Source organism: Aptenodytes patagonicus, chromosome 4 (genome assembly GCF_965638725.1).
Source record: "Aptenodytes patagonicus chromosome 4, bAptPat1.pri.cur, whole genome shotgun sequence".
Taxonomy (NCBI): Eukaryota; Metazoa; Chordata; class Aves; order Sphenisciformes; family Spheniscidae; genus Aptenodytes; species Aptenodytes patagonicus.
The window spans coordinates 7,478,527-7,492,482 of record NC_134952.1 but is presented as its reverse complement, the minus strand read 5'-3'; the positions used below and the strand labels follow the sequence as shown (position 1 = coordinate 7,492,482).

At 37.3% G+C, this 13,956-nt stretch overlaps 1 protein-coding gene across 6 annotated transcripts in view; it reads left to right on the top strand.

Moving 5' to 3' along the window:
* Positions 1 to 13,956, top strand: part of CTBP1 (C-terminal binding protein 1) — a 257,915-nt gene that overhangs the window by 57,020 nt on the left and 186,939 nt on the right. For 3 of the 6 annotated variants that reach the window (XM_076335751.1, XM_076335749.1, XM_076335750.1), the window contains exon 2: positions 3,697 to 3,857. The exons of 1 other annotated variant lie outside the window; for it this stretch is intronic. In XM_076335751.1, the coding sequence (XP_076191866.1) occupies positions 3,800 to 3,857 (58 nt within the window). In that variant the 5' untranslated portion in view covers positions 3,697 to 3,799. Of the gene's footprint in view, positions 1 to 3,696; positions 3,858 to 13,956 lie in introns of those variants that run through there. 2 more of the 6 variants (XM_076335755.1, XM_076335763.1) reach the window with 2 other exon arrangements.

Below are 13,956 nucleotides of genomic sequence, written 5' to 3'. Positions count from 1 at the left end.
TGATCCCTACTGGGGGGGAGGGAAAGAATTTTATTTAATTTAAGTCATCAAAAACTGATGGCAATGGAATATGGAATGTAAACTTACTTAAATTTTTCTTACGATAGCCTTATTTTGTACCTTTTGAAGGTTGATAGTAGAAAGAAAAAATATTTCAGTAGCTCCAATGTAGTTTCAGACGAAAGAGCATATATTAAAATGGTTAAATTAAATGCAGATTGAGATTCCTAAGGGTAACGTGAAACTTCATGACCTTATTATTGATGTGTTAATGATCTATCAGTCTGTTCTGTGAATTTAATTTCTGTTTTGGATTTTTTTTTATGCTTCATCATCTGATTTGGGACAGCCTACAAATCCTTTCATGCGGAAGCTGACAGTGAGGCAAAGGTAGAAATCAGCCTTTTGCCATTCCTAGCTGTATAGGTAAAAGTCTGTGCTCAGAAGAGTTTACACTCTGAATCTTTTTGCGAGTGGGCTAACTAATCAGGTTATGCATGATACCCTTTACAATTTTTCTGGTGGGCTTTCCCAACCTGCTCAAATTTAATAGAAACATCATCTGGTCCACGCAAAATTCTCCCACTAGACTGATGCAGAGGAAATGGTTCTGCACTGCACGCTGCAACCTTTTGGGTTTGATGGGAGTTCTTTCCTAGTAATTTGGAGTCTGTCTCAACCTACAAGTATGTATATAATTAGCCTACTGGTTTGCCTTTTTTAAAAATTTAAACTTCTTAATTTGCTTCCTTTTCATCCTCTTTCTGTGGAGAGAAGATCGTGGGTTTTGAATGCGCCTTGCTTCAAATCTTCTCACTCGCAGCTTATGTTTATCCTTTACTCCATTACCAGTGTTATCTGCTTTGAAAACTGAAATCAAAGTTGACTTAGCATTCCTGTTTTAGCCTGTAGGATTTGCTCACTCTCCTATAAAAGTGTTGGAGATTCCCTTTTCCTTTTATCTTGAAGTCTCAGAAAGAGTAAAGTTCTTCCTTTCTCAAGAAAGAGCTAAATGCTCCAGGTTGCAATACCCAGAGGCATCTTGTCTTTAAAAATATTTCCAGACACTGGAATCCATCTGCTTAACTGAAAGAAAAACCTCTAATATTTTTTTCAACAGTGTATATTTTAATATAAAATTTGTATTGCTCAAGAGTTCTGTACATTGATGGTATCTCAGATGGCTTTGTAGCTTTGACATATGATAAGCAGTATATATTCTGAAATCACTTGGATTCTCACTTTATCTTAAAATACTGAACCTCAGAAGTCTGCTCTTAAATACTATTTGGTATTTTGTGTTCTGATTTTTAATTCATTAGGCAGTGTGCTTGTATTTTTAGTGAATTTCTCAAATACAATTATTCATGTTGTGGTTTAGTAATTGCAGTAACTAATGCTCCCGTAATTATAAGGCTTTTGTTTTGCTGGGAAAAGCTTCCCATATCATCATCTTTTCTTTGTATTAGAACATGAAGTATAATAAAACTGTATAAGGGTTAAATTTAGAACTGTGTTAACAAGTTAATTGTTTGCTCAAAAATGTTTTTTTGAAACTTACGATAACTTACTATGGATAAAAATAATTTTAAAACAATGTTTAAAAGGAAAAACTACTTGATTTATACGGTACGCTTTGAAGCTACTGTAGACAGATAGAAAACATCTGGTGACACTTTCAGTGGTAGGTCAATAGTTACAGATGGTCTGTTTTTTACAGCTGTCATCCAGCTCTGTACATAGAATGACTACAGTGGAAAAATCTTTTGCTGAACAAATAAACAAAACAGCACAAGGAGGCCAGCAGGCATATATGTTTCTACAAGATGGAAATTAAGCTGTAAAAATTTAAACCAAGACTAGCATTTAAAATGTTCATTGTATTCTGGTTTCTGTTTCTTATCCTCTAGATCTTTCTACATGACTATTGAAGGAAGTAGATTATAAAACAGAAGTGATAAGCAAATAAATGAAAGATTAGTTTAGGACAGATCCTGCACACGAGTTTGGGGTGTTGGCTTAAGGAAAGGCAGGTGGCTATAAAGCTGGCTTTTAAGGTCTTAGAATGCATGTTAGATTTGATGTAATGCTTGTGCGGTCTTATAACAGAGCCATATTCAATAGTGAAGAATGTTGTATTTTTTAAGAATAATCAATGTTGGGAAATGTAATAGAAAATTCCTAAAATGGCAACATTCTTCTTGTTTTTTAAAGAGAAAAAACTGGGCTTCTGCATTCTTCATCAATTTTTCTTCTCCCATTCATGATGGGATGTTACATTCAGCTGGAATCAGACATTATGCAAAACAGCAGAAGAATCTTGAAGTTGAGGATAAAGAGGTGTGGAGGGAAAGTGAAGAGGAGGATGAGGCTAAATAAAGTGTTAAAAGCATGATGAATATTGCACATTAACCCCATTTTTAAATGAAAATAAACCCAAACAAAGGAACTTTGTTGAAAGTCCAAATGCACCAAGCAGGGTAGTGCTGGTAAAGATACCTATTTTAATGCAAATGTGCAGTTCCTGATATTCAAAATATTTTTCTTTATCATTTCACTCTGAGTATGTGAATCTTCCGAATATGCTGATGAAACGTGCCTATGTTTGGTTTTAGAAAAGTTTTGCCTCTAGAAAGAAACAAGCAGATTTCTAGGTTCAGTCACTTGTAAGGCCATTTAATGCTATCCACTGATGTTGAAAGCTGTTGGGCAGGAATAAAAAGAAACAGGGAAGTGGATTATTTGGCTTGTTTTAACGTGCGCTGTGCTTGTAATACAGCATTCTCTGAGTTTGGTTCTCAAAGTCTATTGAGATATTTAAAGGAGGATAAAAGTGGTGCTCTGATTATGCTTTTTAGAGGATCTGTATACTTAGCTTTACCCCGTCCACTTGCTTGTGTGCATTTTATAATCTACTGCTTTGATTAGATTCTTCTTGAGGGCTTTTTCATCTCTCCCTCCCCATCCCCCCTTCCTGCTTCTCAGTGGTTTGGCTTAAAGTGCAGACTGCTTGTTGCAATACCCTTATGCTGTCTTGCCCAGCTACACAGTATCTGAAAAGTGCTTAGTTGTATTTGCTGCCAAAGAGCTTGCCTAGTCATGCATAAACCTGCTTTAAATGCCATTTGGTTGATAGAGATGTTGGCCTTCTGTGTTGTCACCGTGATGCATTTCCTCGGGTCTGTGCCCCTTGAATTGTTTCCTTCGGCTTCCAAGTATCAATCTCTGGTTTACTTCAACATCGAAAGCTTAAAAGTTAAGAATGAAAAGAATTTTCTCGATGGCTGCAAGCATTAGGATGCCAAAGTGTATGTATGGCTTTACTGTTTCATTCCAGGTGGCCACATTTCTGTCATTTTATGGGAAGCATGTACCTGTGCCTGCCCAAGATATCTTCCTTAGCTGGCTGCGTGTTCAGTGAAAGGGGGAAAAAGTATTTGAGAGTCAAAAGGCAGAAAACAGCAGCTGTCTTGGAGCATTTCTTACACTGGCTTGTTTGAGCTGTGCTGTGTGCTTGCATCTTTACGTGTTTAAAAGGCAGTTTGTTGTGAAATACCAGGTTACCTAATGTGATTTAAGAACTTTGTGGTTTTTCTTAATTGCTTAAATTATATATAGGTCATCTTTCTGGAAAGAGGTGGAAAAAAAAAAAAATCTGTATTTTAAAGTTTAAGAAGTTTATCTTTCTGTTAACAGGTGAAATTAAGTTTCTAAAAGACAGTAAGCATTTCTAACTTGTGGCTGGCTTGAGAAGACCATCACCAAGCTGTGTGGAGACGTTCTTTGAGCTTCCACTCTTATGTCTCTAATGGACAAACACAAAGTGAAGCGGCAACGTCTGGATCGCATATTTGAAGGTTAGACTTTTTCAATTTCTAAGTGTGTCAATTAATTTCATGGATTACTAATATTTCTGGAGACTGGAACTCTTTTCTTTTGGTCATTCAGTGTATTTTTAGTTGAGCTGCAGCTCCTGTTGGGGTTATATTAACTGTGCACAAATTCTGGTTTTGGGTGAAAACAGATCTAGACAAATAAAAGCAACTAGTGTGTGAACTCTGTACTATTCTACAGTTAAGTTTGCTTTCAACTTAGTATTTTACAATATTCTACCCAAACGTTGTGAAAGTTTGCTATTTTATATAAAATAAAAATCGCAAAAGGGTAAGATGACCATATAATGCTCTCTAGGGTCTTTCTCTGCAGGCATGCTTCATATAGATTGATTTAACAGCCTGTATCTGATCCTAAGAAGGAAGTAGAAAATAAAATGAAAATAAACCAAAACAAAAATCCCAGAAGACCCCTAAACTTTAAGGAGTATTAATAAAAATACCCTGAATTCTCATGAAAGGAGTGCCATCATTTGGGTCAATCATTTACCTTAAGTCACAAATGACTGAGTTGTATATTCCTAGTATTCTTTACTCATTTGCTCTTAGAGTTGGTGTGAAAGCAGGTCGAGGGATAAGGTGTGCTATTTTTAAGAATATATATGAATGATTGGGGCTAAATGAATTTTTATATTAAAATTATATTAAAATGTTATCATCTCCTTAAAAGGCAAGGGAATAGTTAATTTCTTTACTAACCCATTTTGATACAATGGGAGACAGTGTACAGACTTGTGGGCACATGGTCTCTGCATCATGTCTAATACTGAAGCAGTGAACTGCAGTTGAAACATTTGCTCCTCCACACAGTGGTCCTGAGACTTTTTTCTAGCAGCTGTGTTGGTGTAAGCAGTCGCTGGCAGCTGATTTCTGTCCTTGTTTTTCCCCTTTCTTTGTGCCAATATGAGTGTAACCACATAATGAGCTAGATTGAGAAGATGACTTATACTAAAAATAAACTTTTTTGTTGGTATATTTTCCATTTAGGTAAATTCCTCAGTCCAGGTCACTGTTCAGCTGACAAAGCGGTTGCATTGAAGGGGGCAGTTGGAAAGGATCAACGAGGGGCGCTGGGACTGTTTACCCTGACGTAGCCAGAGAAAGAGACATTTCATCAAAGTATCAAAGGGTGCAGTTCCATATTCGGTTTAGATGATTAATCTCCCTGTTAGTCTCTACTAAAACCGGCCAAGCCTGCCCCGATTGCCGGGTCCGAACTGTTCTTGTGTCCCACCTAGAGTGGTTGGCCAAGCAGTCAGTTGAATCTGCTCCCTGGAGACTAATCCCTGCTCAGAGAAATGGGGAACTGGCTGCTGAGGATGGGGAATTTGGGAAGGCTGCCCCTCTTTCCGGGCAGCTCTGCAGTTGGATCATCTGGAAATGACCTAGGGGTGTGCTGGTGCAGTGTATGGTCCTCTTCTCTGTTCGTCGTCTCAAGTCCTCATCCTAGGGTCTCTGTATTTGACCCCTCAATAAAAAATGCAGAATGTTAACTCTCTTTTTTGCCTGTGTTAGTGAGCTGAATTGGCAAACTGTGAGGAGGACAGGGAAACCTGGCCCTTTTGATGGCAGCCAGCAGTTAGATCAGCTCAACCCACTTCGTGGAATTTCAGCCTCCTTTTAGTCTTACTATATTGATCAACGGGACAACTTAAGAGGAAAATAAGAGTGTGTGATGATGTGGCAAGGAATGTTGTCAGGGACAGAGGTGACAGAGCAGTAGCGACTGTGTCTGTTTAAAATAGCAGTGGCTTCCCCCAGGCTTCGTGTTCACATCTAGTGATGCTGTTTAATCAGCGCCTTTTGTCTGGCTTGTTTTTCCTAGCCCTGCACGATTCACTGCATCCTACTGGTAAAATCTGTGCGGCCATGCTGTGTAGGGAATTGATCCAGTTGAAAAATAATGTAGGAAAAAAGTTTTTTTAGCCACCTCTGCTTCCTAATCCCATTTACCATGTGCTAGACAAATAGCCGTGTTGGAAAAATAGAGTGGGAAGACCGGGCAGAAGATGAACAAGAGGGGAGGGGATGAAACAATGGATATGGAAAAACACTTGAAGTTTTATGGGGAATCCAATTTGGCTCTTTAAAATGTCCGAGCTGTATTCTGCTTTTGAGTGTCTGTGTGTTCAAATTTCCAAATGTCCTTTGAGGTTTTAAACATGTCTCTGGCTGATGTTTTTAAATCACTATCCCTGCAACTGCATAAACCGGGATAAAAACTAGGGGGTTGGTTTGTTTTAAAGAGGCTTTTCTCTACCTATGGTCCTGTTCAGGTTTAAAAATTAAATATGCAGAGTTGTTCTCTGATATATGTGCCTTCCATAACACAACGTAAATATTTTATATTTTAGAAATATGCATAATGTTTCACAAAGCTCAGGAAACTTAATGAGCTGTATAGCTATTAAAGGTGGTTTATCTTCTTTGTCAGCTTTTTTGTCATCAGTTTGTGTATAGCTTTCTTCTCTTAACCTTTTCCCTCAGAATAGAATTATTTTTAAGATGCATTGTGTTTTTATTGCAAGTTCTGCTTAAAAAGGGCTACAATGATTTCCTAACTAGTGCTATTACTAACTATATATGTTTTCATAAGTTGTTTAACATAAAAACTTGTGATGGGCAGACATTAATACATTATTATATCCATAAAGAGATGCCAGTGTCATTCTGGTGGTGACATACAGCATTTCATTACTGTTTGTATCCCTGTTTGAGGAGGGGATGATAATGAGTTGAAATTCAGTTTCTGAAAAATGAGTGGTGTGGGCCTGATTCTCAAAATGAAATGCTCATGTTAGGAACACGTGCACAGGGTTGGACACAGCTTTTTCTGTGGAGTTAATGGATTGCCACAAATGCTCTTGTAAGTTAGGTAACTGCATGCAAATTTGAGTTGAATTGCTTTCCTGTGGCTTTAGGTAATTTGCACACTTGCTTATAGTAACTAATCATGCAAATTAAGCAACAAATTGAACAGGCATCACTGGATTTACTATTACCTTGTGAGTTAACGATAGTGTGGTAGTAGTACTACTAAATTTCGGTTGATACTCAATGCAGAAAAAAACCTGATTCTATTACTTTGGGAGCAATTAGTTCTCTTATTGTAGCTGAGTAAGTAATTTTGTCTCTGAGGTACCTATGATTCCCTTCAGTGATTTCTTAAATATGAAATTGAATATTTGCTTTTAATCCTGAAGCTGTTTGCAATTATATTTTCTTGCACATTTCAATGGTCTGCCATGTTCTTGCATATATCATCTCAAAAGGGTGGTATAAAATGTGCTTTGTCATCCCAGTTTCTGTAGTTCTATAAACTAGAGTTTACTTAGATGATGGAAATTGAAGACTGTCCCTTGAAAAAGCCAAATACTAAATTCTGGTTTCTAACTTCCACCAGTAGATGTGAATTATACTTAGGCATAAAGATGTGATTCTAGGCACTCTGAGATGCTAATATAAAACTCACTTCATGATTTATAAAATAACATTTAGGATTCTTCCCTTGAAGATAAATAGTATCAAGGCATGTGAAAGATTAATTAGTTCCTGATTATATTGTTCTTTGTCCCCCTCTCCGGTGATGCTGGTGATTGTGAAGCATAATTATAGTAGTATACATTTGGCAGAACAGTTGGAAGTGTCACAGTGCAAAAATAAAATGTGTTCATTTTGTGGGTAATTTGAAAAATTCTAAATGTTTTTGGCATTTTGAAAAGTTGTTATCTCTAATTAAGGTATTATTGTACTTTATATTGTAACAAAACTGTAAACAATGCTGTGTATTTGCTTATATTCTAGAAATCTTTAATTAAATGTGTGTATGTTTTACTGACCGTTGCTTGGAAGTTACCTTGGGGATGTCTGACCTCTGTTGAGTTTGCTGGGAGCTAATAGATGAAGTAGGAAGGCAACAGAAGGTGGCTGCAGCGCGAAGAAAACTCTATGTCGTCTGAGTTGTCTGTGAATGGGCTTGACGAACATAGTGAATTTTCTCTAAATACATTACATTGTATAATATATAGTGCTCAGTCCGCCACTGCTTTTGGTGGGTTTCCAAGCTCTAGGAAACTCTTTAAAGGGGAGAGCTTCGGGACATCAGTGGAACGGGGAGGAAGAGACGAGTGCCTCCTCTTACATGTGTTCTTGTTTGTTTACACAGGTATTAGGGATTAAACAACTACAGCACAATACTGGAAATGTAACTGCAAAATTGAGAGTGACTTTTCCAGTTTGATGATTGCTTGAAACCAGAACTTTCTTTCCAGAGCACGTCATATGTGATATTTATAGCAAAGACTGTAGTGTATGCAAGTACAAGTCTGTGAAGACCCTATATGCCCCCAGACAGATGTTATGTTTTTCTAGTTCTGGTTTTGAGGAAGAAAAAAGCAGCTTTACACACCTCAGATCTTCTTGACAATCATTACAAATCTTTTTCCTTTTTATGCAGCACTGGTATACATCTTGAGGTTATTCTTTATACACAGGTTGCCTCTTCCTTTTTAAAAGTGCCCAGAAGAAAACCTGAAATGTATTTTAGCTATTTTAACAGTGCTGCTTTAGTACTTAAGAAAAGAGGATGACTTGGTCGGGATTGTAAATTGGAAAAGAAAGTGCATATTAATGGGATGAGTTTCTGAGATTTCAGATAAAATCTCTCATCTTTTGCTCCTATGAAGGGCAGCCTTTGGGAATGTCCGATTACTGGCAAATAACCAAGTGTTATGCTCTTTGAAGGACAGTAAAAGTGCACGCTAAAGGAATAGTTTCTTTTCAAGGATGTGGTCTAGGCTTTCTCTCCCGATAAGAAAACATCTGTGTTTTTAAAGCTTCTTTTTTCTGCTTGTGGTGCTACATAGCATCAGATTTAATAAGGTGAATCTTCAATTCATAGTTGATGTGGTATATTGATGGTGCCAGGAGGAATGCAGAGAAAAAAGCAGGTATGAATTGAATTTGGTTTTCTTCTTTCCAAATTCATAAAAAAAATCCTGAAATACAGAGTGACTTAGTTTAAAAACCGCGTTCTCTTTCCTGATTGTTTTTTTCTTGTGCATGTAATAGAGAGCTTGGCTTTTTAACAAGTGGAAAGTACCAGATTGACAAATACCAAGTATTATTTCATGACCACTGATGGAGCCTATCTGGCTTGCGTAAACCGTGATTTGACCCATTGCACTTGTGAAATTGGGCAGTTAAGACAAGTTTTCTGCATATTAATGAGGGAGATGGCCTACTTTGGCAGTCCTTGGGTTTTCCCTGAGTTTAAAAAAGGATTTTTACTAAAGTTGATACGTACTGTGTAAGTTGATCTGTAAATAAAAGGAAGGAGGAATAAATGTTTCTAGGCAGTGAGTACACTTAGCTCTTTCTTATGTAAGTGGGAATTGCAGATGTCAAGTTCTTTGGAAAACGAGCTATCCATTTTCTTAACTGACATCCAAATTCAAAGATGTTCGTAGTTGTCTCGCTGCAGATATCAGAGAAAGAAAGGAAATAATAAAATGTGCAGACAATTGTAAATCACATAGTACTTTGTAGGGTTTTCTTTATGCATACTGATCTTAGTACTAAGCATACTAAATATGCCAAGCGTTTCTTAAAAAGAGATTAATGGGCTGCCTAGTTGCTTGGTGTCTTTTTGACAGACTTCAGAAGAAGGCTTAGTGAAGGATTAGGGCAGCAGAGGGAGCTAAAAGATTCCTAATATTTTATCATTTGTTGTTTCTTAAGTGAAAGTTGCTCCTTCATAAAGTACCAATTAACCTTCACAAAAATGTGATTTTCTAACCTTAAGTGCCTTCAGCAACTAAACAAGGATTTTGAACTGGAGAAAATTCCTTTTCTCCCTAGCAATCCAGTATATATTAAATTAGGGATCAGGTAGTAAAAGCTACCAAAATCTTTCTGCAAGAACAGCCATCAAATCTTTCAGCTGTAACAAATGAAAGTGTTTAAGCAAGCAGAGTTTTCTATGAATAACCAAAGCAGAATATTCTATAAGTCACCCAAGTTACTTTGATACAAGTGTCTTAAAATAAAAATGCATACATTCTTGTGTTTGCATACAAGGGTGTTTTAACGATTCAGCACTATTTTTCTGTGTTTTGCCTGTAAGAACTTTGAAAATATTTTTATGAGCTTGAAATATAGAGAATTAGGTAAAATGTTTAATCTGTTATATAAGAGTTGTCTTCAAAGAACGGGGAGGCTATTCTAAGGACTAAGATAAGTTGACCTTGAAATAATAAAATGAAAATTATTCTACCATGGATGGTTACATAACAAGATCATTTGCCACTTACCGCACGTTCAGGAAAGTTACCTGTATATTCGGGGTATGTGTACTCCAATGCAAAAACATCCTTTATCTCGTTACAATTATAGTTGAAATACTTATGCACAGGCTTACGTTTGGGTTTTGTTTTTATCCTTAACATTCAGTATTTACGGTGCAAAGTGTTTTTGGCTTTCTTTCGGATTGCTGCAGTAACCTGCTTTTGTAATTTGAATCTTCATTATGTGCTACCTAAACAGCTTTTGAATTTGCATGCACTTAAGCTACTACATTGTTACAGAGGTATTGCTAGTAACAATGCAAGCTGTAGGAAAAGAAAATTAGCTTAAAAGCCCATTTTGCCCTAAATGATGCTGAACAGTAGCTGCTAATGAAATGCATTATTTTAGCAAGAAAACGGCGGGCGGGGGGGGGGAACCTACAGAGAAAAGAATCTCAATGAGATTTTTAAATTTTGCTGAACCATTCAGGTCACTGATATAAGTTATGAATGTTTTAAAGAAAAGCTGTGTGTTTGTGGTGTCCAGCATTTACATATTTTATAGTTATATTTTCATTGGTATATTGAAATAAAATACACCGCTTGCTTGTGACAGACAGCAGCTATGTCCAGCTATATATCCAGAGCACTACATCTTACTGCTATAATAAAGTCAAAATAGTTTTATTTAATGTTAGTGTCACAGTGTTAAATACAGTAAACAATATAGCTTGACACTGGGTTTACAGGGTTGTAATCATTGTATTTTTAATATCATATATATTTGAATCAGAATCCAATACTTAACCACACCTAGTCATCTAATTCCTGAGTAATCTTCAGAGAATTTAAAACACTTTTCAGACAAGATAGTTCGCTTTTGTACAGTGCAGATGATTGCTTTAGAAGTCTAAGTACTTGGTGGTAACATATACTTACTTCTGCCTGGGGTCAGGGAAGATGCTCTGCAAGCCCTAGATTTATACATTGCTCTGGAAAACTGAACTGTACAAAGATTAAGTGTCTAGGTAAACATACTGAAAAATTTAAATAGTCATCTAATTAAAGCAGACATGTTCAGCCTTCATAGAGGCAGTTCCCATCCTTAGGGAAGTGCAGTCTGAGATGCAAAAAAGGATTTTATTTTGTTTCCTCCCTTAGTGCAGTCAGGATGGGAGTGTGGTTATGCAAGTGGAAACAAGAAAGTAAAAGTGGAGACAGTCTTCTAGTGCTGAAGGCATCTGCTGTTCTGTCCTTGTTCCATGAGGTCAGTACTGAACTTGAAAGGTGCCTCTCCTTAAACAGGAGGAATTGCGTGGAGGCTTTGGCAGGGGAAGAATATCTTGTGGAGATCTCTCTCCTCCTTAGAAAAGTCATTGTGATCTGATGGACAGGTCATTTGGAGTTAAGAAACCTGTGGTTTATCTTTTAGCTCTTCCGAAGTCAGATAGCAGGTTAGAAAACAAAAGTTGCCTTTTCACCTCTGTGCCTTTTCTTTTTCTTTGACAGAAAACAGTGGAGACTTTCAGAGTTACTGCGATATAAATAACAGCAGACTGTTGTAATACTCTTGGAATCCCTTTAAAAAATGAGGCTTTGCTAACAGAAAGTACCTGGCATTTGCAGCAGGTAAAAGCGTGCCCATTGGTACCACTGTAGATCCAGAACTCTGCAGTGGTTCGTGACCCTGCTGAGATGCTGAAATAAGAAGGTTCCTTCTTCCTTCCTTTCCTGTGAGAACTGAATTTAAATTGCTTGTGACTTTTAGATGTGTTTTTGTTTTTAAGCCAGAAATTAGCTGTTCAAAATTACTCATGTTTCCCTTTTCCTGATGCTTATTTTTCAAAGTAGCATCCTATGCAGTGAATTTTCAAACCTCTCATTCTGCCAATTAAATGGAGACGCACCAGAAACACAACAAAAATTACAGGCAGTGGCAGTAGGACAGCAAAAGATGAAGAGGGAAAGACTCTTTATTCTTTTGATCCTACCTGTATTTTTCAGAAAGTTTCCTCATGTGCTATATGATGACACTCAAATACAAATAGACTATGACTCCTGTTAATAGGTAATTAAGAATAATTATACGTGTTAATTAAATACATGATAAATGTCTCTTTTTGTCAAGGAGTGTACATTTGAAGAAATAGTTTTATTAAATGCTAATTAAACTTTTTCCCAGGCAATTTTATCACTATTTCTTGTTCCCTGCTGTTCCTTTCTTTCTTGAAGATTGCATCAGTCATACCCATGTGGGTTTTTTCTGGGTATCAAATACCACTTAGGCAGGTGTTACTTGGTTTCCACAACATCTGCCAGTCAGTTTTTGTTGTTGTTGTTGGTTTATCTAACCTGCAGATGGTCATGTTTGCCTGTTTGTGTAGTGCTCCACAAACTCCCATGCTTGTTCCCCGAGCGCTGCTCTGCGCTTGCGTGCAGGCACCATCAATTTATCAAACTCCAAATAATTTAGTAACAGTTACTACTTCTTGCAATAAACAAAAGCAGCTGCACTCTAGCTATCCTTATCTGCATGAATGCATAGATTGTAAAGGGCTCTTCTGACAAACAAGGCGAAAGTTTAGAATTTCAAACTGGAATTTAGGGCATATAAGTTAAATGACTAGATGCTAATGTTTAGAAACAATATAATAATGCGGAGAATGAATTAGTTACCATAGTAACTGCTTTGTTTTAATAATTTGGTAGGGCAATGAATAGAAGGAGCTCAGAAAGAAGTAGTAGGAATCTTAATTACATGTTGTGGAACGTGAGTGGCTTTGTTCATTAATATTGAAATTAATTTGGTTTTATAACAGATTGAAGAATGGGTGCATAAGTTTTACTTTGGAAGGCCAATAAGAATGATTTACAGGGGTTTTTTAGTCTTATTTTTTTTCCCCCTGGGAAAAACATGATCACATTTTACATTTGGTTATGGCAATGCAGATTATCAATTTCTTAACAATAAAACATGCTCAATATGTTGCATTGTAAGCGTGACTTCAATCTATGTGCTGTGATTTGTTGCCTGGCAGTTGTTGGCAGCCTAGCAACGTGCTTCAGTCCAGATCTGCAAAAGGATATAGACACCCAAAGTCATGGGTTACCAGGAAGGTAGATGTCTTAGTACTTCAAAGCCCACTTAAATCATAGAATCACAGAATAGTTTGGGTTGGAAGGGACCTTTAAAGGTCATCTAGTCCAACCCCCCTGCCGTGGGCATCAGCACCTTGAAATCCCTTTGTACTTTATGGATGAAGTTTAAGTTTCCTCCGCACTTTAGGATCATCTTCATTTTCTCTCCTCTTGCAGGCTTGAGCGGTTTAGTGTGCATTTTGTGCTTAAGAGAAGGCAGGATCCTCAAACAGAATTAGCTCTTTTGGAGACAGGTGCACACATCAGCTGGACCCTGTTTTGTAGAAAGATAGCAAGCATGATGGTGCTTTTATTCAAGAAATTCATGGGCATTGCCTCCTGTCCAGCATCTCTCATACAAGGCAACAGTTGGCTGGGTCTGAGATGCCTGTGTGCCTGTGAGTCAGTGTGTGTCTGGCGACTGGCTGGTGTCATGGAAGGGATTACCGCTCATGTCCTACCGCAGCCTTTCACAAAGCGGGGCCTCTAATTTGAGTCTGTCTTCTCATCTGGGTGCCTTTTTTTTTTCCCCTCCTTAATGAAACTTGCATGAACTTAATTCTCCTTGAGACTACTGGCGGCTTTTGGTTGAAACTGGCTGGTGAGTTAAGGATTTAATTAAGGAGGGCCCAGCGGGTAGA